The sequence below is a fragment of the Artemia franciscana genome, chromosome 8 (assembly GCF_032884065.1).
Source record: "Artemia franciscana chromosome 8, ASM3288406v1, whole genome shotgun sequence".
Classification (NCBI taxonomy): Eukaryota; Metazoa; Arthropoda; class Branchiopoda; order Anostraca; family Artemiidae; genus Artemia; species Artemia franciscana.
The window spans coordinates 15,600,508-15,626,525 of record NC_088870.1 but is presented as its reverse complement, the minus strand read 5'-3'; the positions used below and the strand labels follow the sequence as shown (position 1 = coordinate 15,626,525).

The following is a 26,018-nucleotide window of genomic DNA, read 5'->3' as shown; positions in this document are numbered from 1 at the left end:
TTTAGGAAAAATAGATTGAGGGATAGTTGTCCTCCTATCACTTTTGACGCTTAAAAAGAACACTAGAAATTCTAATTGCCAATCGAATGATCTCCTTCCTAAATTTATGCGACCAACTTCTATATAAAGAACCTCCGGGAAAAAATAAAAGATTAAAGGTTTGTGGCCTTTATTTTTCTAATGTTTAAAACTTAGTAATAGCAAAAATTTAACCTCTTCTTGCACTGAAACAGGATTTAACTCGTCTAGTCATTGTGTTAGTCTTTGGCTTACAAATGTCTTCTAATGTGGTTGAAATATCCAGAACTTTTTGTATCGGAGAAAAAATACCTACATCGGATATATGCGGATGATAGACCAAGAAAGTGTATAACGGTAAATTCAACAATATTTTGTTTACAATTGGAAGAAGAAGAAGATCGTGCCAAATTCATTAAGAATTCTACTTACATTTAGTCAATATCAAAGAACTCAAGACTTTGAACGAATCATGTTAATGTCTCTCAGCCAATGAACCGGAAACTACATGTGACCCGGAAGTATTTATTATATTCTGCATACATATGGTTTATTTTGATTGTAATTTTTTAGTTTACCTGCTGATGACGATTATGCGGTCGAAATATCCGTAACTTCTGCACCGACAGTTTGGTCTTTGGAAAAAAAAATCTGCGTCGTAAATAATGGGGATGATAGACCAGGCAAGTGTATAACTATTAATTCAGCCACATTTCGCTTGTAATTAAAAGGAGAAGATTTTGCCACCTTCACAATAAATTTAATTTACATCTAGGCAATACTAAAGAACCCAGGACCTTAAATGAACCTTGTTGATGAACCATCTCAGCCTATAAATCGTAAACTATCTATGATCCGGAAGTATTTTTTTTTCTGTATAACTATTATTTTATTTTAATTGCACTGTCTAATTTATCTGCTGATGTTGATTACTGATGTATGTCATCGAAGTATCAAGAAATTTTTTTGTCTGTTTTTCCGTGTCTAAGAAAAGGACATATCCCTATTTGAACTTTGGTTTGTACGTCATATAAAGGCAGCGTGGCCTTTGAAAAAATGCTTACATCGTTTATATGGAGACGATATACCAAGCAAGTTTACAACTGTAAATTCAGCAACTTTTTTTTTGCAATTGAAGAAGAAGATTTTGCCACCTTCATTAATAAGTTCAACTTAAATTTATGCAATATTAAAGAACCCAAGACATTAAATGAAACTTGTTAATGAATCCTCTTAGCCTGTGATTCTTATTATTTCTAAACAACTGATACAAAATATGTTTCTTATTTATTTATTGTGTTGTACAAAATATATATTACTTATAATTATGATGCAAATTGCTTCTCCATGCAACAATAAAATCCAGTGCCACAAAAAGTGACACAAAACAAATCAAAGTTTATGCTCACACTAATGCCATAACAAGTTTGAACAAGTTTAAAAGAAATACAAAAAGTTCTGATAACACAATGAATCATGGAAAATTCCAAATCAAATTAATAAAAAGGCACAACGAGGATCAATGCATTTCTTCTTTCTGTGAACAATAAAGCTCTTTTAGGGATTTCAGTTCTTCAATTAAGGTTTTGTTTTGGTTTTCTAGAACAGCAACACGATTTTCTAAACACTTAATATACTCTTTTTTCTTTCGGCGGCATTCTCTGGCAGCTTCTCTGTTTTTTAAAAGACGGAGCTCTCTCTTTTGTAGCAATGGCTCAGCAACGTCTGACCACTCTCCGTCTGTGCTACCAGGGTTCCTAGAAGAAAGCAAATTCTGAAACACTTCTTCAATCATTACCTGAATATAATTTCGTCATAATAAAAAAGGGCATTATTTTATTCCCGATTGGGGCTGGAGGAAGTCGTTAGAGACAATTTAAATTAGGACTCTTGATAGGGTATAAAGAGAGAGGCTTTGAATAGACTGGGAGTGGAGGAATGTGCAGAGTTCTGTATGCTTCAGGTGGCTTGGTGTTGCAGTGCGTTGTTAGCAGTAGAAATACCCCTAACTCAAAGATTAGGTAAAAAAAAATCCAGCAACATATGCCAAATTAAAGCCATATTGTTAATTAATATATTGTAACATCTTCAGATTTATCTGATTTACATTTATATTTGAATTTCATAATATTTATAATATCTTATTTATAAAAGCATCTTTGCAAGAAGCTTAGACGAAAAAGACGATTTTCATTACCTTTTAAACCTAGTGAAACAAAAGGCATGCTAATCCATTTGGTGCTGTTCTATTTATCGGTGGTTTCTATTCACAATAGAATTCAGGAAGAAAAACAAGATTTCTACCGTCCAGTTTCATCCAGCTGGAATGCTACTGAGTCATTATAACTATATTAGTCAAATAAATGTACATTAAAATAATTTGAAAATTAAATAGTATGAGATTGCTTAGGTTAGGTTTCCTGTTTACTCCTAAACTCCTAAAATTAGATCTAAATAATATGTAAAACTTTTAATAAAGAAAGCGAAAAAAAATATATTTTTTTGTCTGAATATTTCCACTTCGTGTTCGAAAGCCTATATCACTGGAAAAATTAAGAAAAACAAGGATAAACAGCTAAAACAAACAAAAAATAAAAGACACTAGCAACAAAACAAGCTAGAAATAAAAAACGCTATACATCAGAAAAAAAAAGAAAAACAGAAGAAAAAACTAGGTGATTCTGGTGCCCATGACAGTGGATAAACACAAACCAAACTTGAGAGAGATGAGAAGCAAATAAATCCAAAGTATCAAAAGAGCTTTAGCTTTTATTTTACTCAGTTTTACTTATTACTTAATGAAAGAATGAAATTAAAATATTGATAACCATGTTAAACCTTTGAACTTTGTCTATACCGTCAAACAACGATTTTAGGTTTACTACATCTGTTAAGGTAAAGGCAAGGTAAAGGATACGGCATTAGACTTTACAGTCCGTACCGGCGGTGCTGATCTCCGTTTCTTGGCCCTTCAGCCAGGAAGTGCAATGGGGGGGGGGGCCAGCCATCCTGTGCTTTCGCACACCCTTCCTGTTTACCTCCCCCAGATTTCTCCAGGTACCCATTTAGAGCTGGGTCGACTCTGGCTAAGCTTACAGAGTCACGCCACTGACCCCCGTCCCAAACTGAAGAATTGGGTACACTGGGATTCGAACCCGTGTCCTCTCAGACAAGGGATCCCGAATCCAGCGCACCAACCCACTCGGGCCTGACCAGGGTTGCCGCATCTAGGGATTCATCACTATCTCTAGTGATTTTCATATTGTCTAAAAAAATATCACTAAATCAGCCCATCAATCATTAGATTATTGAAGAAAATCACTAAATCAACCAAAACATCACCAAATCCAGTGATTTTTTTTACCAGTGGCAACACTGGTTTTGAGTAAACCATTTTGCAAAAAGAAGAAAAACATAGCCGTTTAAAATCTATAAGGAGAAAAAAGGGTGCAACAAAAATAATACCGTTTAACATCATTAGACGTTATTTGTCTCTTTCGATCGTCAGATGACGCTGAAGAGGCAACAACCAGACTAGGGGGCATACTCGTAGACGAGTTCACTGGTCGCAGTGTGTAAGCTTGGAGGTCTCCACTCACGCCAACTATAAAATAAATAAACAATAATTTTCAAAAGATAAAATAAATACCGATTGGAGGTTTAAGTTTTTTTTTAATATTTGATAGCATTGCGGCAGCCCGATCCTCAAAATAAGAAAGGATTTCGAAGTTATATGGCTAAAACAAGGTTAGTGGTTCGACTATATTGACTGGTGAAGTGTGTGAGGTAGCTAAACATCTCATTTCTCTTTACTCTAGTTTAAAACTATATGTTTGGCATTCATGCACCAGTCCGGTGCAGAGATTGGTAACATTTGTGAAAAAACTGTATATCTCCTCATGGGTGTTTTTTGTTTTTCTTTTCAACCATTATCGGCCTACACCGATAGTTACACTATCTGCAGCCAACAGGTTCACACAACCAAGAGCAAAGGAATGGATAAATAGGAAATGCCAGAGGTGGGGTAGCCAGTAATTAAGGGAGGGAACAGAGTAATTGGGGAAATGTTCGAAACCCCAGAGGAAAATTTTGACCAAATCCCAAAAAGACATTAATGCTTTAGTTTTCCCTATTAAAAGTATGCTTCACATTTAAGGTTCTTCCGAAACTATCAAATATCATTATGGCCCCCTCAATAAGGCCCCTTCTCAAGGTAAAAAATTATGGACTTTTGCATTTTAGCGTGTCATGCAATAATGCATAAAAAAAAGAAGAAAAAGTTTCGGCCGAGACAAACCCTTGGGTATTTCTTAGTTTGAGGGCTTTCCCCTGTCGATAAAAAGAGGGACTTCACCTTAATATCTTAATTATTTTAGACAAAACTTAGGAGACAAATAATAGATTACAATAAATGTTCTGACGCAACAGAGAAATCTGGCCCGCCACATCCCTTAGACTGGCGTCAAAGAAGTAACTGCACGGGGCCGTGATTAAATAATTGTATGCATTTTGCTTTACTTAACATTTTAATGACTAAACTTGTAAGAAAAATTCGCAGTATTTTCTCATTTACTAGTATGCTAAAACTTATTAGTAACAAAGAGAAGGAATTATATATAGGAATAGGAATTAATAGGAATATCATATGATAATTAATTATGATAATTAATAGGAATTATCATATATTTATTTCAACAAGTGAACCTGAACTACAGTTCCTCTTCCACAGCAAGATTGTTAAAGCAAAAACTGGGTTTCTATTCGTTACTGGAAAAAATATATTTCAACTGAATATATTTTTGGCCTAAGCAGGCCAATTCCAATACTCATATACGATTGATTTACATAACACTTCCCAAGTGCTGAAAATTAACATCAATTGATGTTAACATCAATTCTTAAAAAGATTCAATGAAAAACTTATGTTAAAAACAAAAAATTAAATCTCTAAATGAAACCAGCAGTACTAATACAAAGAATAAAATGCATGACTAAACGAAGAAAATCAGTAAAAAAAACACAACAAAACATTATTTTCCACACAACTTGCGTTATCAACCCAGAGCCACTCAAAGAGGGGGACAGCAACCAGAGCAGGTGTCTCTGGCACAGTGGCTGGGGGAGGGCACGGCTGGGGGTGGCCCACCTTGACCGAATTTTACATTTTGGTTTGGCTTTTTCGCTTATATTTGAGTCAGGAGAGCGGCGCTGTAATTAACTTTGCCCCAGACACCACCTACCCTAGCTGTGACCACCTTAATTACTTTGCCTACACCTCCTCTTGATAAAAATTAGGTTTCAGTGAAAAAAAAAAATTCATATCTCAAACCTTTTTTTTTTGCTTTTGCCAATATCGATGCACCCCCGATAAGGTCAAACCTCGAGGGATCACACTAAGAGTTTTTCGTGTTTTTTTTTTTCAAAGCACTTTAATTAAAAGGTATAAAAGAAAGGAAAAAGCGACACGTACCTGGAACAAAGAATTGTTGAGAGCCATCTTGCGCCTGTGAGTACTGAACTAAAGTTGGATGATTATCATTAGAAGAAGATGTCATCGTAATTGCCTGCAGCCCGTTTGTTTGGGCACCAGAAATATGGATAGCACTTGCAGGAATGACTAAAATTGAAACAAGATTCAGTACAATATAGATACTTCTATTCGATTACAACATCTGCATTATACGATGGTTTCGACTAAGACTAGAGGGTGTATAAAATAGCGCCAACTGGAGTGGGTTACTGCCCCCCCCCCTCTCTCTTAGATTCAAAACAAAAGGCCTTTTGGTATTTGTATTGCAGAATAGCCTTTTTTGGTATTCTCATTGAAAAAATTTAAAGAACTACATAAACACTCCCTCCTTAACCCTGGAAAATATTAAATTTAACCCACCCTCGCCTACCCTTTTGGTGGACAGCAGCCATTGGGTGTATCTACCACACTTTATTTAAAATCAATTATTGCATTTCCATTAGTCTTATAGTGGAAAAAAGAAAAACACACGACAGAGTCAATCCTTCAGAATTCCACATTTATAAAGATAGAAGATTCAAATTTCCGTAACATTGTTCTCTAATATGCTGAATTTTATGGTATAATTTTCATCAAGATCAAGTCCCATTTGAGTTTTTCCCCCCTCTTTTTCCTAATATATGCAATTTTCCCAGGTTAATAACTTTTGACAGGCTGTCCTAAAATTGATGAATTTCACATATTTGGAATCCCCCCCCCAGAGCAAATAAAATTCCTTTACATGCATTTACTTTTGGAAAATCCCGTCTTTTTACAGTTCCGGTTACCACTAACACGAGCCAGAGCTGCATTCGTAATTCTAAGAACTGCATTCATTCCGTAATTAAGGGCTACCGAGTACTGCATTTGACAATTCTAAGAACTAAGGTGCAAGGTTGTCTAATGCAAAGGCTTCTCCCCAAGAAGTGGCAACCCCCTGAGGTACATATAGCCATGATCTTGACACGGCTTTTTCATATGTTGATCTCAGGCGGATTAATATTGCGGCAAGTCGTTAGTACCAGTACCTAAAAAGTTACTTATAAATGCAAAACCTTATTTCATTTTGAAAAAAGTAAGATAAACGTTTACCTTTCCATAAAATCGTCGTAAAAACAAATGCCTTTTTAGCAATCCCCCACTCATAATGCTAAAGTATTACTTCTGCAAGCCTGAAAGCTTTTTAGGGTGCACAAGAATATAACTGTTAAGTAATTGCGTGGAACCTTGCTTTACTTTTTGTTAGATTCAAGACCAAAGAGTATGGGTAACTTATAAGAGTAAAACCGGCGCTAGTGTAAAAAAAAAACCACAGCGCCATCTAGGTGACCTAGCATTTTTCTCAATTGAAAATAAAAATAATTAGTTTAATTTGTATAGTTGCTAAAATTCGTGTAGTAGTAGTGCCTGATCTCAGTTTCTGATAGGAAAACAATTACAAAGCTTGAAAATCTCCGAGTGTCGCCAAGATTTAGATGGCATTAATATTTTTTTTCGCCACTAACGCCAGTCTCCACTCATATAAGTTACCCATAATCTTTGTTCCAGACTTCAATATTTTTACCCAAATTATTTAATAAATATCACATGTCAGCAGGTAACTGAAAGTACCAAGAACCGTCAAAATAAAATATTATTGTTTGAGTTTTTCAAGAGGAAACACAACCATAAATGTCTTCAACAAATAGGAAAAAAGAACCGTGAGTGAAAACTAGCAAAAATAAGCAAAAACACAAGACACCCAAACAACCTTTTCTTTAAAGGTGCAAATTGTCTTTGGGAACCAATAGATTATTAATGTTTGGATTTTTACACATGAAAAGCGCTGTGAAGTTTAACTAATTAGTATTTCTTATTCATTTCCATGTTTGTATGTGGTAACACTGACAAAAATATGGTATTGCCATGCAAACTTCCTCCTTTCAAGAATAAATATGGATGCAAAGACTTTATTTGGAATATTGTCAAAAAAAATTCTTAGAGCACGACTCTGCAGGTCTGCTGAAAATTTTAGTACACACGTAGACCCCCAATGGTTATTGAAACGGGACAGACTTATATTTCTACAACTACTGCATTTTATGTTGGCAATTTTACCAATTCACCAATCTACCTTAAACTTTTCATCGGAATTTCAATTTAGGTTGAGCCTCGCCACGAATAATACAACAAGAGTCACAAGGTGTGTGTATTTTAAGAAGCTTATATACAAATTACGGAGAACAGGCCCCGCCTTGCCTTAATTCATGTATAAGATGATTGGAAGAGTCCATAGTCACACCCACCTTTTCCTACAATCCTTATTGCCTCTCCTTTCCTTTATTATTTTTTCCTTATTATCTCTTCTTTCATTGTCTCCGAAGAATGGTCCGGGAGGCAAAAATTCTTTTATTTTGATGTTCTTGGTGCCGTGGTGCAACTGATATGGTGCTATTGATATCCTTGGTGCTAAGTTTGTCTTTGGCACTATTTCGATATCCTTGGTTCTCTGGTGCTATTGATATGGTGTTATTTTGATATCCTTGGAGCTATTTTGATATACCTGGTGCTTTAATTTTTATTTTGAGACTTTTTCTATCAATTACTCGAAATACTCCGTTTGTGCTGAACAGGATCGGTTTTACTTTTTCTTATGCAGTGATGGTGCTTCTGGGTTTCAAAAGGAACAACTCAAGTACGACTTCATAATAAAACTTCATTGAGTGTTTACCTCGACAGTACTTCTGTACCATTTAGAGTAGCATTGTACGAAAAGTACTAGAAGAATGTACACGTGCACCAAAATGTATCATTTTGCAGTTGTGGTTCTAAACCTGGGCAGGGAGGGGGGCGGCAGCTGCGCCCCCACCCAATCCATTTTTTCTGACATGTGACTTTAATTAGTTTTATTAGATATTTTTACACTCCTATGGTATAGCTTGCCTCCCCAGATTATGAGGCCTAAAACCGCTACTGCTTTTGTGAAAATGGTGCCAAAGGTACTATTTTGTACCATTAAGCATAAGTAAAAGTAACTTTTTGGTAATATTAACTTGAAGTATTTCAAGAAGCCTGCATTGTTAAGCCAGAAATGTTTGTTGAAAAACCGTCTATGACGGACATATTCGGGTCCAGAAATCCAAGAAAATGGAGCATAGGGCCCAAGGAAACCTATGCGGTGCATATAGCATGATCAAGTCAGAGATATAAGGAATTCAAAACTGACTTTCTCAACTAATTTACTATGATTCTCAACTTATAGGTTAGCATGTGAATGTGATCCTTTATGTTATTTAAAAAATATTTTCGTTCTACAGATTAAAATTTGGCTGGTTTCCTGAATTCGCGAATGTACATCTACATCTTTATCCTTTTTTACATCTACGTCTCTACATTCTTTTATCTATAATTATACCTCCAAACAAACGTAAAAATTATATTAAAAATAGGTACTTCGTGACTGTATGTTAGCTGTACAAATACTTGAAATATCCTTAGTGAACTTGTCTACCACACCCACTTATCAATGTACAATTGAACTCGTTATTTTTAATGATGTATTGGTAATCTTAGCCTCTTCTAGTCGTTCCTAGTCGGGCTGATAGTTTGGTTTTATGGTGTATGTATCAGAGTCAATACACTAGTATTGGCTTAGCAAAGAATAAAGTGTTTTTCATGCATTATTTCTAATTTTTCAGCCACTGTGTATTGTAAGGGCGGTAATAGAAGTTTTTTTTTTGGGGGGGGGGCTCACTTGATTAGAAATTAAAATTTTCTAATCTAAATAAAAATTAACAACCTATGCGGTGCATACTGCAAGATCAAGTCAAAAATATAAGGAATTCAAAACTGACTTTCTCAACTAATTTACTATGATTCTCAACTTATAGATTACATGGAAATAAAACAGGGCGATGAATATCATTGGTCTGAGGACTTTCCACAGCCTATTAACGACAACATGGCTCTTAATTCTGATAAGTTTACCCTAATCCAAACTAAAATCCCGAAATGAATCATTCAATATAAGCAAGTTACTCAGAATTTTAAGTTGTAGGCTTAAAAATTGTGTTATTTAAAACCTCTTGAATCGATGAAGTATTCTCCTATGCATGCCATATTTCCAAGGTTGGATCCTTTTACTGGATGTCCTAAGCTCCATTGTTGCGCCACCAAGAAAAAATGTTTATAAGGGAAAAGTGGTTGGATCCCAATTAGTATGAGTGTCATTGGAGACTTAGGTGGATTGGACAGGTGTTGCCTTAACCAAGACCCAATTTCTAGAAAAAATCTACTTGTGGCCTGTAATAGGCAAGAAAACATTTGATCATCTCGGTTTAGGCTTGGACGAGATGACAAACATAGGCTAACAAATCGCTAGGTGTTTCTTTGAGAGTGAACAAAGTAGGAGCTGTTCAGGTTGGAACGGAGGGGGGGCGTAATCCGGTATGGTGCCAATAGAATGAAAGACGGCTTGTTTTCAGGTACATTTCAGCACGTATACGTTTTTTAATTCTTCTCTTTAATTTCATGAGAAAACTTGGTTTGTATTTAATAATCAAAAATGATTAGGTTGCAGGGTCATATCAAGGTTTTTTTTTTGGGGGGGGAGAGGGTTCAAAAAGAACTTTTTAAAAACGCATCCAAACTTTGCTTGGTTCAAATCCCCTACCCTCCTGGATATGGCCTTAATAGTTAGTGTACACATACAGATTTACTGATTTGTTTGGTTGTTTTTCATGCATGTTTGTTTTTGTACATAACAACTGGCTTTAAATAGACGTATGTGTATATATATGCATATTCACTGAATGATCACAGTGTATTTGCTACTGATAATTCCTATTATTATATTATATTATATTATACTATCCAAATATGGGCGCAAATGTGACAGTTTATCTATCAATTTTCCCTTTCGGTGACATTTTGACATTTTCTGCTGATTTTGTAATTAAAATTAAGTAAAACAAAGTTGCAGCCATTTCAATTTTGATTAGTTTTGATCACACAACAAATTCATAAAAACCATGTAGATATGGGCTTATAAACCAGACACCAAACATTTCTCTACGACTTTGTGGTAACCTGGTAGCCCTGCTAAAAAAGGACTGATCAATACTACCAATATATAAAAGCGATTTTCATTTGTTTCTCAACATGAGAGCTTAAAACCTGCGACAAGGGTTTTAACCATGGTAATTCCAATCACGTACTTTTTATTTCGATCCACCGCCATTTTCTCTAAGGTTTCAAGGTCTTTTAGCAAGATCCTTGATTTTTTGCAATAAAATTTTACTATGAAGATATATTTATATAGTAATTACTATTCCTGAATCATATTTAAACGAAAAATTTTTCTTACAAGACAATTTTTTCTATTACGTGTTTTCACACCTTCGGTTACTATGGGCCGTGGTTCGCTGTTTACTTTACTTTGCAGCTATTGCTGCAACCATGATCAGAAAAAAGCTTTACAACTCAGAGCACATACCGTCATGAAGAGGATGCCCATGTTTTTTTTTTATATACTTCTACTGAACAAAATTACAGTTTTTAAGCTTTTCGCGAGAATAGATTTTTTTGTGGATTTAAATTTCATAAAATCAGTATGAATAGCTCAATATTACGACTTCATCTTGGTCTATGGTCAAGCTAATTCGAACGATTGAGATTATTTGCCCAGCACTTGGCATGTGGCCGGCTTCTATGTAATGGATTCTCACTGTTGCTTGTTTTCTAAACACAGACAATTTGGGCCTTTTCTTGATTAATATTAAGCATTAGATCAAGCTTATTCGTAAGTTATATAAATTGAATTAATTTGTACAAAATTAAGTTAATTTATATAAAATCAAGTATACCTGCAGCTAGAGATGTAGAAACATTCCAGCAGTAGCTCTAATTCACGAAAATGTTAAATGGACAAATTTTTTTTCAAAACCCAGTGGGGGAACATTTTCTTTTTCCATTTTGTCCATTGAAAATACAAAAAAAATGTATAATTCTAATGATAATACAAAAAAAAATGTATTTTTTTTAAACCCGGTGAAGGGTGCAAAAATCTAAAGGGGGGGGGGGGGTGGTTGGCTAAATAGCCACACGTGGCTATTTAGCTAAATAGCTAATTTCTCTAAATAGCTAAAATGTGTGGCGAAACAGCCGCAAATAATCATACTTTTTCAAATGTGGCTTAGATAAAAGTATGGCAACATCCTTTCGTTTTGGGCACAATATTTTCTATTTTAAAAAATATTTTTGTTTAAACTAGATTTGATTCATCTGTGACCCTTCTTTTAACTGGATATTCGAGTTTTTTTTCATCGGAGACTTGCAAAATAAACGTTAAAAAACGTACCTTTCAAAAGGCCAGAAGAAGTAGCATATTGAGATCCACTGATCGTAGTCATTCCACTCCGGCTGGAGGGAGCAATGGAAGCCAGATTGATTACAGCGCTGTTGTCTTCTTCTTCATCATTTTGCAGTGATTCCTTTTCTTCAAACAAGAAAAGCAGACATTAAATTCACATGGTCATATGCATACATCAGTTTTAAGTCTGTCATATATTATCTAGGACGAATTACCATCAACACTTGGATCTATAGCATAAATATTAACACAGTATGGAAAATTAGGTTCGGAAACGGGACACATCACAGCGCGCGGAAAGGAACGTTTCCCTTTGCGTCACGCAATAGCTTCAGTTGCTACTTGGCATTCCCTATGCAATGTGCTAAAAATTTGTCATTGCGCATGCGTGAAGGCGGAGTCATGAGAAACATGTGAGACTAATCTATTCCAAAAATCTTTAACGGAGAACATAGGAATTTTCCATACTGTGTAATATTTATGCTGTGGTGGGATCCATGCAATTCTTATTACCATAATTCTATAAACTGAGCCTCGGGTAGTCCAATTTCTACATAGTTGATGCATTACTCAATAAGAATGAGGACTTTTCGAGTGGAAGAATGTAATTTAATTGATCTAATATATGAACCATCCAAAATCGTCAAGAAAGTTTTAAAGAATTTAGCAAATGAAGATATAATGAAAACAGGTATAATTTTGTAAACCATGCAGTAGACAAAGAATGAATGAATCGGAATTTTTCAATTTCAAGCCCGGAAGTCATTATCAAAGCAAAATAAAAAACAAAAATGAATTGAGCTAAATTAAGAAAAAAGTATAAAAAGAAAAGGAGTAAAAAAGAAAAAAAAGAAAGAAAAATTAAAAAGGAAAAAAAACGTCTTAATAACTTCCAATATCATCATATTGTTGGTGTATTCATGCTATTTGCATGGTGATTTTGGAAGTTATCAAGATGCGAGTTTTTTTATTGTTTTTATTTTTCCTTTTCTTTGGATGTTTTGTTTTATTTAACTTAATTCAATTTTGTTGTTGTTGTTTCTTTCCGTTGATAAAGCATGTGAAGTCGAAATATTGCGATCTTTTTATGACTTGAAGTTTGTTGGGATTTTTGTTTTCTCCAGAGCTTTATTGAAAATATTATACTCGTTTTCACTATATTTTCATCTGTTAAATTCTATAAATAAAAAGAGAGTACGGTCTAAGAAATTATTCCAAGATTTAAACGACAATCTTTCGAGTAGAACTTGCGCAAACTACTTTAAGTAATAATTACGCTCCTTTATTTATCATTTTAATACATTTTTAGTTATGGGCTTATATCACAACCCAAAACATACTAAATGCAACAAAAATTAACAATACACACAAAATGTTACGAAAAGTTAACAAGAAACACCTTTTATCAAACTATGTCCAAGTTAAGATTAGAAACCCATACGCTAATAATATAATCGTAACAGAAATAATGTTACAAAAATGTAAAAAAAAATCACAATACACAAAAAAATGTTGCGAAAAATCAACAATAAACACCTTTTATCAAACTATCTCCGAGTCGAGATTAGAAATCTATACATTAATAATGTAATTGTAACAAAAATAATGCTACAAAAATGTAACAAAAAATAGCAATGCACACAAAATGTTAAAAAAAATTAACAATAAACACCTTTTATCAAATTATCTCCAAGTTAAGATTAAAAACCCATACACTAATAATATAATCGTTGCGGTCAGGTGGGGTATGTCAGACCCACCATGGGTGGCTTGGAAAGAGGAAGGTTTTCCAACTTTTATTATTCTTCTCATTATACAAGGCTTTAAGAAATCAAATTGATCAAGTCCACTTTGAAATGTTTAGGTCAAAAAATGTCACGTCAAAGCGCTCGTATAAATTATACATCACGTCAAAGCACTTGTTTGACTCTTAAAATGTCACGTCAAAGCACTTGTTTGACTCTTAAAATGTCACATCAAAGCACTTGTTTGACTCTTACTTTTCTGTAATAATGAATAAAAAAAGGATAACATTTTCCCCATTGTAATCCACATTTTAAATAATTTTTAATCATATTTTTATCAAGAAATAGGACAATCAGATGCCTTGTTGTGTGCTTTTTCCAAGTATGTTTCTTTTTTTAAATGCACCCTCCCCCCTAATGGTTCAAGATAAGGCCCTAAGGGTTTAATATACAGTTTTCTGTTATTATTGCCTGCTGCCTAGTTAAATAATTGGAAAAATGCCCAGAAATGCAAAGCAATGCATTTCAGTAAAATAGCCCAAAGCACCAAAAATCTCTGGAGTCAAAAGACAGATCAAGGCAGCTCATTGTCAGTTGCCATGCCAAGCAAGAATTGAGGATAATAGTTGATGTAGATTTTAATTTTAACCTGTATAGTTAAACCTTTTTAACTTTTTGTACCAACAAAAAGGAGAGAACCTACTTTTTGTTTGAACAATGTGTTATTTTTCATTAGTAATTTTTTATGTAATCGTTTCATATTTTAGTCATTTAGTCATTGAGCATTAAGTCATTTTATAAAGCTTGATTCACTACTGATAAAAATTTACTTTTTCGGGCATTTGAGAAATCAGGGGTTTCTCTAACAGATAATTGGCGCATTAAAAAGAAAACCAGCCATGATTATTTTTTATTATTTTTGCCTTCCCTTATTATATGAACTTAATCAAATCAACTTATGAACGGTTCACTTATTTGTCTCTAAGCACGTACACGAAGATTAACATTCTACTCATAATTTAGCTAGTACGTATTCAGATAATTGGAACACATATACAAATAGGTAAAGTCAGATACAGGCCTTAGAAGAGAAATGGGATTAAATATAATAAAAGGTAATTTAAAGTTTGCCTTTATTATGTTTCCATTGCATTTGGATTAAAAAAAATGGTATAAATTTTATTCCAAATGATGATGATAAAGCTTATACAGCGTAAATATTTAATATTTCTCTATTATGTGTTATTTTGGAATAAAACAAAGTAAAATTTTAGACTCTGGTGTTTTAACATACTGTAGAATATAGACTCATACATAATACATAGGCAGAATATAGGCAGATGATATAGGCTCAAACAATATAGGCTTTCTGAAGACATGGGGAACTACACCACTTGTAAATTGAAGTAGCACAAAAAGGAGAAAAATTCAGCTTGAATCATTTTAGTTATTTTAATCATGCATGGAATTTTGAAATCCTGAGTAAAACGAAAGGAGTTTTTCAAAATTTTACAGTGGAGCAAAGCTAAAATTTAAATTTTTAATTAAATTAAATTTAATTAAATTTTTAAAAAAATTAAAATTTATAAGCTTTTCACAAGAATAGGATTCTTTTGAAGATTTCAATACGAAAGAATATGAAAAAATAAATTTTGCAGCTCAATAATATGGACTAATTGATTTATAACATATTGTATATATTATAACGTATTTATTATATATTATAATATATTGTATTTATTATATTATAATCATACGTATTTAATGTATTGGTTTGACAGCAAAGTAGGTTACTGAACTCCTGCGCCAAAAATACTATGCCGAAAAGACACTTCCCCTCAGAATCCGTCCATCCCGTTGTGTTCCTCAGCCTATACTCTGTTGCAGTACATCGGGTTATAAAAACACATTTACCCCCGTTATCCCTTTATCTGTTTTTATAAAATGTTTTATAACTTGTTCTTATAATATAATGGAAAACAATTAAAAACTATTCGCCTGGTTTTCATATTGTTTTTCAACATTTCTCGTTTACTTTGTCTTTATTCAACTTTTTTTGCTTACTTTGTGACGTCTTTTATTATTTTGTTTTTCTTCTCTATCTACATTTCATACGGTTTTTCCTTTTTATCTGTTGTCATTACCTTATCTGATGGCGGCCTGGTTTTTAAATGTTTCATCTTGATTTGATATGCAAAATCAGTCTTGTAGGCTTGTCATGGTTACATTTTACGCAATGAAATCTTATCTTATACATTACATGAACCCTGCGTTTATTTTTTGGTGTTTTTGCGAATTTTGGTGTTCAATAGGCTATTACAATAATAAAAAGGTCTTCAAAAGCACTTAGTAAAACGTATGTAATTAATGATTTGTCTATTGTGCTTCAGAGCTCAATAAGGTGTAATGTGCTCTTTTACAGATAGGAATTCTCGGTTTAAAAATGAATTTAAGCTGACGATGTTTTTGCTTGTCGTCAAAGGCTCTAAGGATAAGCAATTTCTTTTGCAAAAAAACAATATTTTGATGATCAAACCACGTTTGATAGAGCAAATAACTATGACTGTTCAATAAACTTATTAAATCAATAAACTTATTGTTCAAAAAACAATATTGCAACAAGCTCTGTTGAACGCGGGGGAATATTTGCAACAAAATGTTGAACGCAGAAATGCGGGCAATATTCGGGAGTTGGCTACAAAGGTTGGCCTTACTTTCTTTACTTTCGCAGGAAACTGTCGAGCATGAACATCCATAAAGGGGACAGGGAGGCGCCATCCCCCCTCCCCGGTCATTTACATTTTACATTTTAAAAGGGGAAATAGTGTGAATAATGTATAAACAGATATTCAAAGATAAAAAGTATTTTTCATAACCCAATCCCTAAAATTTAGCTTATGGGCGCCTATATTGTCAAGCAGACAAGCAAAAAATTGTCAGACTGACATAGGTGAGCTGGCGCGGATTAGGTCGACTTGAAACTCGAATCCCAGCCGTTAGCGGAAAGCCTTTTTTACTATTGGTTTTTAGCGCAAATCAAATTATAACCTTCATGGCTTTAAAACAACAATGATTTTCTCTATTTTCTTCATTTTCTAAATCAGTAACTCTAAGAAATGAGCAATATTTTGAAAATATTGTAAAACAATAACTGAGACAACCAATTTCTATTGCCCTTTTATAGAGATACGTTGATAAGGACGATGAAAATGAGGTCAAACTTCGAATAATCTACTTGTGAATTTGATCTTCGCGATAATTTTCTCTCAGCAATCTTATAGGCCAGATATCTTATAGGCCAATCTTATAGACCTCCACGGTCTATTGAACCAGTTTTACCAGTTCCTTCAAGCTCATCCGGTTCCCTTTAATACACTTCTTGATAGAATAAAATCATTTGTCCCCTCCCCAAATTTTTTACCCTTCCCGGCACCACTAGATTTAAAAAATACATTCTTTGGTCATTTGCTTGAAAATTACCTTTATTGGTATTTTCATAAAAAAAAATAAAAAAAACTATAATGTTACACCCCCACCTGGTTTGGGGTTTAAATTGTGAAAATTCCAGTTTTTTATTGAGTAGAACTCGATGAGATGGGTGTAAATGTCCAGCTTCACCGATCATGGCTCATTTGCAGTTGGCTTACAACCATAAAACCGATTTCATGGTTTTCTGATTCAAGCAATAATTATGCACCTTTTCATCATTGATGAATGCTTTCGCGAAATATTACTTTCAATTACACAAACAGGATTCTAATTATTTTGGTTCTATGCTTGAAAATGGTTTTCAGCGGACAAATCTCAAACCGTGGAAAGACTGACATCCTAAAATATACACAGGTATATTTTAATAGCAATATAATGTACATTTTATACAGAGGTAAAGAAGGCGCAGGTATAGACGAAAGACTCCGCTATTTCCTCCTTCCAAATTTGGGGAATGGTTGTTTTAAGATCCTCAGACTAAGACTGACACTCTAGGTAAGGCAATTCCTTTTTTCTTCTTGTAGAGTTCACTTCTAAAAATTAGATTAGATTAGACGACATGGCGGAGATCCTTGTTGAAATATTTGCCTCTTTTTCGTCTCAATATTTTGCCACTGACTGACAAAATCCTCGTTTTTCTCACTTATTTGACTTTATTTTTCATTTATTAGATCCTTTTTTTTCTTTGTTTCATAGGTAAGGCAATTCCTAAACTTTCCGATTTTAATAAAGATGACAAACATGTGTATAAACTTAATGCTGAGGTTAAAAAGGCACTGCTAGTGGGAAAGGCTATACTATTCCCTCCTTCCAAGTTTGATGGTGTTGTTGCAAGACCTAAAGACTAAGGCTCTTGGTAAGGCATTTCCCTAAGTTTTCAAACTTTGATAAGGAGGACAAAAAGATACCCAAATTGTCCCAGCACAAGTGTACCATCAATGACCGAAAAGGTGTTTCCATCCCCGAGATCACCCGTATGCGATAAAGCCATGTGGTCAAATGGTCTTTCACCTAAAACATCCCGGACATCGATCCCCCAAACATTGATGGGCTAGGCTAGCCGGACTCTGCTTTCGCTCTAGATTCTTCGAACGTGAACAACTGCCCCTTATCTCTGTCATCTAACCAGATAGCAAAGAAAATATTACAGGCTTTTTTAGTCCCACAACTCTTATTCGTACACTTTACAAATATCTTGAATAAAACAGGCTATAAAGTGATCGAGGTCATGGATTTTTACAGAGACGGTATACCCTAGATTACCTTGTAGCTCGGCGTCAGAAGTAGATCGAGCTTCTGGTTCAGATATATGACCGCACATACCGCTATACGACCGTTACTGACTTTTGATATTCCAAAGGTCTTCAATAGAGTTCACCATAAAGGTCTTCTAAAGCTTAAATCATACGAATCAGTGGCCACGGGATGGTGGGCTTGAAAGTATCTTTGCGAATCATAATAATCCAAAGATCATCCATCATCCAAAGATCATCTGGTGAAATTTGGGGTTTCCCAGGGTATTACCCTGGGTGTCACCCTTTCCCCACGTATATCAATGACATAGGGAACCATCCACACCACTTTCCTAACAACATACTAACCCAGTTAGCCGCGTCAAAGAACAGAGACCAAATAAATGCTTCCCCATCCCTTTAAGCTATTTCAACATAACTGGGAAAAAATACCAGTCAGCAGGCTTGTCAGAAACATTTTTTACGGTTAAACTGGCCAAATATTGCGAATAAGGAACAACCCGAGAAAATATATTTAAACATAGAACAACCAAAGAGATAAAGAGTGTACTTACTTATACTTCCGAGTTAAAGTGTGTTTTAGTCCCACTGGCCTATTTCTTTGACGAATTTTCAATCCCGCCCATTTTAAATCACGCTTATATTCATCAAATAGTCTGATGGTCAAGCCTGGCATTATCATTAGCCAGCAAAAAGACCGCAAGACACGATTGGTTCTTTTGTGCAAACCTATAAGCTAGTAAAAGAAAAAAAGTTTTGAGTCACAGCATTTTTACAACTCTCTACTTCCCTATTGAGTAGCGGAATAAGATCAGTAGAACGAAAGAATATGACAAACATTTCGGGACGATTCCAAGGACATGGAGGTATATACACCAAGGCCTACTGTACGGGTTTGCTAAGATCTCTAATATTCTTCTTACGATGTACCGCAGTTCTTCTGCCCTAGGAATGACAAATGGATGGATAATAAACAGACTTATCTATTAACAAATGTACTAACATCATTTTTATACAATCCTAATAGGGGGATTAATGTTAGATTTGGCTCTCACTCAATCAGACTATCTGTCTTGTTTTTATTTTTTTAATTTTTTTTACAATTAGCCATGGCTTGATGCCCACAACTAATCGATTTAAATTCAAGTGATTAAGGGCTTGATGCCCACAACTATTCAATTTTAATTCGATTAGTCGTGGACATCACGTCTTTATTTTTCGGATAATTAAACTGATTTTTTGCGTTTTTAACTTACCTCCCTTCCCTACACATAAACACAGAAATAAACTACTGAGAAACGATATTTGATGTCTTACCCCACGAAATAGAGTATTCCTTACCGTCCCCAGCTAAATCATTTAAGATTTTTCTGTAAGATGGACGCCTTGCTAAAATTTCTCTTCTTTTCTTTGTTGCGTCGTCCTCATAAAAATCGTTCTCTGAGTCACCAACAACCTAACATTTAGAAAAAAAGAATGAACAGCGGTACTTTTTTGTGTAGAAATAGGGCTAAACAAAATTTTCCCTAAATATAGAAGAAAAATAAACCAAATAATTACCAATAAACTTGGAAAGGCACTTTAAAAATATAAATTATTGCCATGGAAACTCTTTCTGCTATTTTTAGGGGACTGGCGCTCGTCGGTTGAATTTTAATCTTTAATATAATAATATTAAATGATTATATAAAATAATTAAATATAAAAAATAATTATATTTATTTTCATAATTTAACATAAAAATAATTAATAATAAGCTAAATAATTACCAATAAACTTAGAAATACACTTAAAAAAATATTAATTTTTTTACCGTGGGAAATCTTTCTGCTATTTTTAGGGGACTGGCGCTCGTCGGTTGTATTTTAACTTTTCTATAATGGATTTTTATAGGATCCTTTGGAATATAGTCAAATTTTTAAACGATGGCCGAGCTCCATTTTGTGCTTGCTTTCACGCCAAGGCCCCTCCCCCTCTAGCGTTTGTGCCTATGGTTGTAACAGAAAAATCACATTAAGAGGATGTGCAGACGATATTACTTTACTGCGTGGATACTCAGAGAAAAAATTGGTTTTAAATATTTAGAGGTAAATAAGCTTGATATTTTGGCTGTATTTCGGGGGAGGGAGTAAATAAATATGATTTTATACAAAAAAAAATTAAAACAAAAAATTGAGCATAAGAGATACACCCATTCAGGTAAAACCGGCTGAAAAAGAACCTGGACAACACGATTCTGTTTAATTAAAAGAAAATACGATATCGAAGAATCGAATTTTTCGAATCACCGTCTTGCCAGTTTCACCGCTTTACTGCTACTACTACTACTAACAACTCACCGCAACACCAAGCCACCTGAGGCCAACACAACTACGCACGCTCCTCCTCCATCCCAACCTATTCATAGCCCCCTCTTTACACCCTCCTAGGAAGTTCACATTTACCTTAAATCTTTCCTAATAACATCCTCCCACCCAAAGCGAGGACGATCTGCTTTCCGTTAAGCCTTTGATGGTTGGCTGAAACGGACAATCCTCGGCAATTTGTCATCCTTCATCCGCAGGACGTACAAAAGCCATCTTAACATTTCTCTTATTATAGCCCAGGAAAGCGGGACTGAACCACACTTTTCGCAAAGCCTACTGCTTGAAATGCGGTCAGTCAGTAGGGTAAAAAAAATCCATTGGCAACTTCTCTGGTAAACGTCTAGCAAATCACCCTCCATTTTTTGTGGCGTCCATGCTTCAGAACCATATTGGAACACTATCGTCACTCTAGCTTCCAATATACTACTCTTGGTTCTCAGGTTCATCTTCCAATTCTTCCGAACTTTTAATACTACCAAAGTAAGTGAAATAACAATCTATTCATTACCCAACGTCACCTTTGGCTTTGATAATTTAGTTGAGTCTATAAACAAACAGGCTCAGACTTCCGCCCTCCCCCCACCCGACGTTTGGCCCCTTCTGATTTGATAATTTGGTTCAGTCTGTAAATAATCAGGCCTAGACGTCCCAGTCGACGTTTGGTAACTTGGGTCTTGATGATTTAGTTGATTCGGTAGTATAAGCAGAATCAGCTGTACAATGCAGAACCTACAAGAATGTGAGCGAGTAGATTACAGCCCTTCACTGTTGAAGCACTGACTCCAGCTACTCACTTTCAAATCATGTATATCATACCTACTTCTCTTGAACACCTGAAGCAAGAGGCCTGCTGGATTCGTGTCCGAACAAATTAAGGGTAACCTGTCATTAAAACCTTAAGGGCTTAAAAAAAAAGTACCACTGAGCATACGAACATGAGCTTTGAAGAGCAAGTTTTTTTTTGTAATTTCCAAAGTCTGGAACATATTTAAATCCACATATTTCATATATAATGCTCGAGCCACACTGCAAATAAAACCCGCCATAAAATAGCAACGATCTGTGGTCTCTGATCCGTATTCTTCGTTTATTTTAACGTTACACTTCCACCATGGATGCCAGACAATCTAAATTGCGAAACCTTGCTATGAAAAGCTTACATCCACAGTAATTCACTACTTATTCCAGGAGTGCTCTATCACTTTTTATTGGTTATTTGTTGCCCTTTGATTTTTATTTTGTTGTTGCCCATTGTGTTACTTAGTTATTTTTTTTAAAGTTGAGTGATTTTTCGCTGTTACTACGCTTAATCCAGAATAAAATTGGTGTTGGTATTTTAATTTCGAGGGGGCCAAGGCGACAACCACTTCTCGTCATCTGGTTAAAAACTTAGAAAGCCAGGTCTGCCACACCGTTCCACCACACTTGGCACAATTCCACCAAACTTTGAATAATTTTTGCCATGCATGGCACACTTCCACTAAGCTTCGTACCCGCCACCTGGTGTGCAAGTTTTGTGAAAGTGGGTGGAGAGGATGCAGACAAGCAGCATAGATGACAGTAAAAGATGCAATGCGATTATGTCTTTATTCTTACGAGATTGCCCTTCAATGCCTAATACATATGCTTCCTTACTAATGTACCCTTTTAGCTGATCCTTATGACGAGTCAGGTCAGAAGAGATGTGATAGAATACCATATAATACCGCACATTTCTGATCCAGCCATTATAACTTGAACTATCAACTCTAGGCAATCCCGATCTAAGCCATGGAGCCAGGGGTGTCAAACAAGAGGGAGGGGAAGCTGCCCTTAGTGTTTTTGGTGATTCGGAAAATAAAACAATTCGGCAAAATCGTGCCGCAAAGCGCTATGGTTTTAGTGACTCATTATTTAAATTCAGTAACTAAGAAGGACAAAATTACAACGGTGACAAGCCGAACTATAGAAGGTGAAAATGCCTGCTTACATGACCACCACTGAAATCAAGACCCAGTCAAAATCTCGTTCACAGTTGATAAATGCAGCGATTTTACCAAAATACATAGGCCGACACGTTCCTCCATTACATTAGCTATCTAACAAAACTAGCCCGTCCGCGTAAGGTCCTTGGATTGTATAACGCTCCACCCACGCTAGGGTTGGATCGGGTAACGCTCCGCCCACTCACCGTGAACCATTAGGAAGCCAAATCATCTGATCTGATTCGAATATCGAAGCGAGAAATCTACGTAAGCATCAATAATCTGTGACTCAGAAGCGTGGGGAAACAGATCAGTGTATTATTAAAGTCACTTTAACTAATAATTGTACAAAAGACCCAATTAACTACAGAAAACATGAATATCACTTTTATGGACCAGTCAGGTTACCTCACTTGATGCAAAGCTACCTCAATTCTTTTCATTTGGATCAGAATGGAAACGCTGTCGTATAGTCTCATCACTGGAATCAAGTTCCAAATCCTGCAGCGTGTTGCTGAAGCTGAGGGGCCATTTAATTAAATTAACAATAACAATTTAATATAATAAACAATACATACTTGCAAGGTGTGACCTCCGGCAGTCTGAATAACGGAATTAGATTTCCCGACGAGAATAAGATTGCCCTTTCCAAGTTGATTCGGGCTTTGAATAACTGACTGTTGATTGGCAGCTTGAATCACACTTTGGCTCTAAAAAAAAAATGTCGAGGGTCATACCTATAGCCTTTTTCGACGGTGTTCCAACTAAAGCTGTAAATTCCTATAGAAAATTTTTCTCATCTATCGCTTTATCTATTTTTTTTCTCATTAGTAACACATAATAAAATCGATTTATTTAAAAATGCTAAGTGACCAATAAAAGGCAGTTAATAAAAACAAAACTAAGATCATTCGATATATTTAAGTACCTGAGAAATTAATGGCTTAGTTCACTACATAACTGTCATCATCATACTTGTAGCAGCAGTTCCAACCATGATTGCAGTAGGAGCTGCAACCTAATATAGAGTAAACCAATGCCCAAATCAATAGCGGCCGAAATTAAAGACAGATGTTGAAGAAACTATCTAGTGATCAGAGGCGGTTTCAGGGGAGGGACAGAGGTGCCATTTCTCCCTGGCACAGAAATTTTAGGGGCGAAAAATTTCAAACAGATAATCTAACGGTTATAATGATTAAGGAATTTTATTAATAAAGCAGTGGACACAGTTAATAAATGAAAATAATTATTAGTTAATAAATAAAAATAAGTTAAAAATAAAAATCTATTATGTATAAAAATAATAATAATTAAGCATTGGCTAATTTAAATGATGAAATAAAAAATAATCAAAATATAAATTGTTACTTAATTAATAAATTGAAAATAATTTAGTTGGTGAATAAAAATTTTGTTAAAATTTGGCCAGAGAATTTTGTGAGAGATAGAAGGAGGGCAATAATCAAGATTTTGCCCCGGACAGAAGAGAAGCCAGAACCACCACTGCTAGTGACCAACATCTCTAACGTTGCATTATTTTGAATATTGATTCTTGCACAGATTCAATAGCTGAATGTTTAAGCTACAAGGAGAAATTTTTGAAAATTCTGAAAAGGAGCCCAAAAGCTTTAAAATGACATTGAATTGAAACAAAAAGTACGCTACGGAGCTCGTTATTGTCGAGGACCAATGACTGAAGGTTTACTGTCTCCCAATTTGAACTTCAATGAAAATACCAATTTCAGTATGGGTAGTACTGTAGTCTTCCTTTTTCAATTTTTTCTTTTTTGTTTCTCCTGAGATGATCGTACCCAACCGGCTCAGTTGAACGGAAATTCAAATATCTAGTCTTTTATTTAAACAAGAAAAATTAAAACGTCTTAGTCTGACGCCAAAAATAAATTTTGGCCCAAATAAGGCCACAATGTCGCAGAATGCGAGGTCTGAGATAGCCAATCAACAATTTCGGGTGATATACATGATGATAAAGATTTAATGAACGAACTTAAATTTGAAATCAAAAGTTCCAAACTCAGCGAATAACTCCACTAATTCCAGAGAAAGTAAACATATAATTATAGTGCGATAGTACATGGTCAGGCGAGTAAACTAATAAAATTTGTCAAGAAGGGGGGGGGGGGCTTCAACTATGTGAAAAACAAGTGGCGGGTGACAGAATACATTGGAATTATAATTTGGGCTATATGTTTGCAAATCAGGGGGGTGGGGTAACGTTTGTGTTGGGATTACTGTATATCCTTCTAGTTCTTCAAATAAATCTGCAAGCCGAAAAAGAAGCGATAATCTTTAACATGCATCGTGGATACCTTAAACATTCAGTACATATGTATTATACCGACCACTCCCAAGAAGTGAAGCCAGTCTAATCCATAATGAAATATACTAAAACATGATGAAAATTTAATACTTTAGTAATAAAATCATGGAAAGTACAACACGGAATTATGAAGAACAGGCCGCACAGAACACATTATATTTGATACCTCGCCTAACCAGCTCCATATATTAAATACTTAATTAAGATATTTAATCTAATATTATATATATATATATATATATATATATATATATATATATATATATATATATAAATATATATATATAATTTACAAGGATTCCTTCAATATTCAATTCGATGTATATACGGTACTTTAACTAAGGAAAGACTGACAAAATTTACTAAATAGACAGTTTAGCCATATATTATTTTTGCTAATAGCTGGACTAGACCCCTACCGGCGGATGGGGGTGACAAAATTTACTAAATAGACAGTTTAGCCATATAGGCCTATTATTTTTGGCTAATTGCTGGACTAGGCCCCTACCGGCATATGGGGGTAAAAATCATCGAACCTTCCTAAAAAAATGTTGACTACGTGCTCCTACATGTCCTTTGGCTTAGACAATAGATCTGAGAAATATACGAAAATTATCATATTCTACTGGCCCTTACCACCACCACCCTTAGCATGCGCCCATGTCCTCCTATACCGTATATCATTTTGTTTAAATTTACTCCTTCAAGTATGATGATGACAACACCAATAAAAGTAGCAAAAATGCGAAGACCACAAAACTCTAGCTATAGACGGCTGAATAAGTTTTAACAATTTGAAAAAAGAAGCAATTGGCCTTAAAAAAAACAGCTGACTTACCCTTTTTCTTTTCCGATAATCACAAAGATCAACGGGCATAGATTTCACATCAATACGTTCATCAATACTAATCATTTTCATCACGAATTAGAACAACTATTATCATAGAATTTTTGAATGTTAAGTTACATTTGACTGGTCCTGGCGTG

The 26,018-nt window shown here is 34.8% G+C and overlaps 1 protein-coding gene across 1 annotated transcript; it reads right to left on the bottom strand.

Moving 5' to 3' along the window:
* Nucleotides 1-1,293: 1,293 nt before the first annotated feature.
* Nucleotides 1,294-26,018, bottom strand: LOC136030052 (cyclic AMP-dependent transcription factor ATF-1-like). The gene is made up of 7 exons (XM_065708677.1): nt 25,870-26,018; nt 23,272-23,403; nt 19,681-19,819; nt 11,865-12,002; nt 5,489-5,635; nt 3,484-3,622; nt 1,294-1,775 (listed from the first exon to the last, which is right to left on the bottom strand). The coding sequence occupies exons 1-7, from the start codon at nt 25,948-25,950 to the stop codon at nt 1,538-1,540; spliced, it is 1,014 nt and encodes a 337-aa protein (XP_065564749.1). The 5' UTR covers nt 25,951-26,018; the 3' UTR covers nt 1,294-1,537.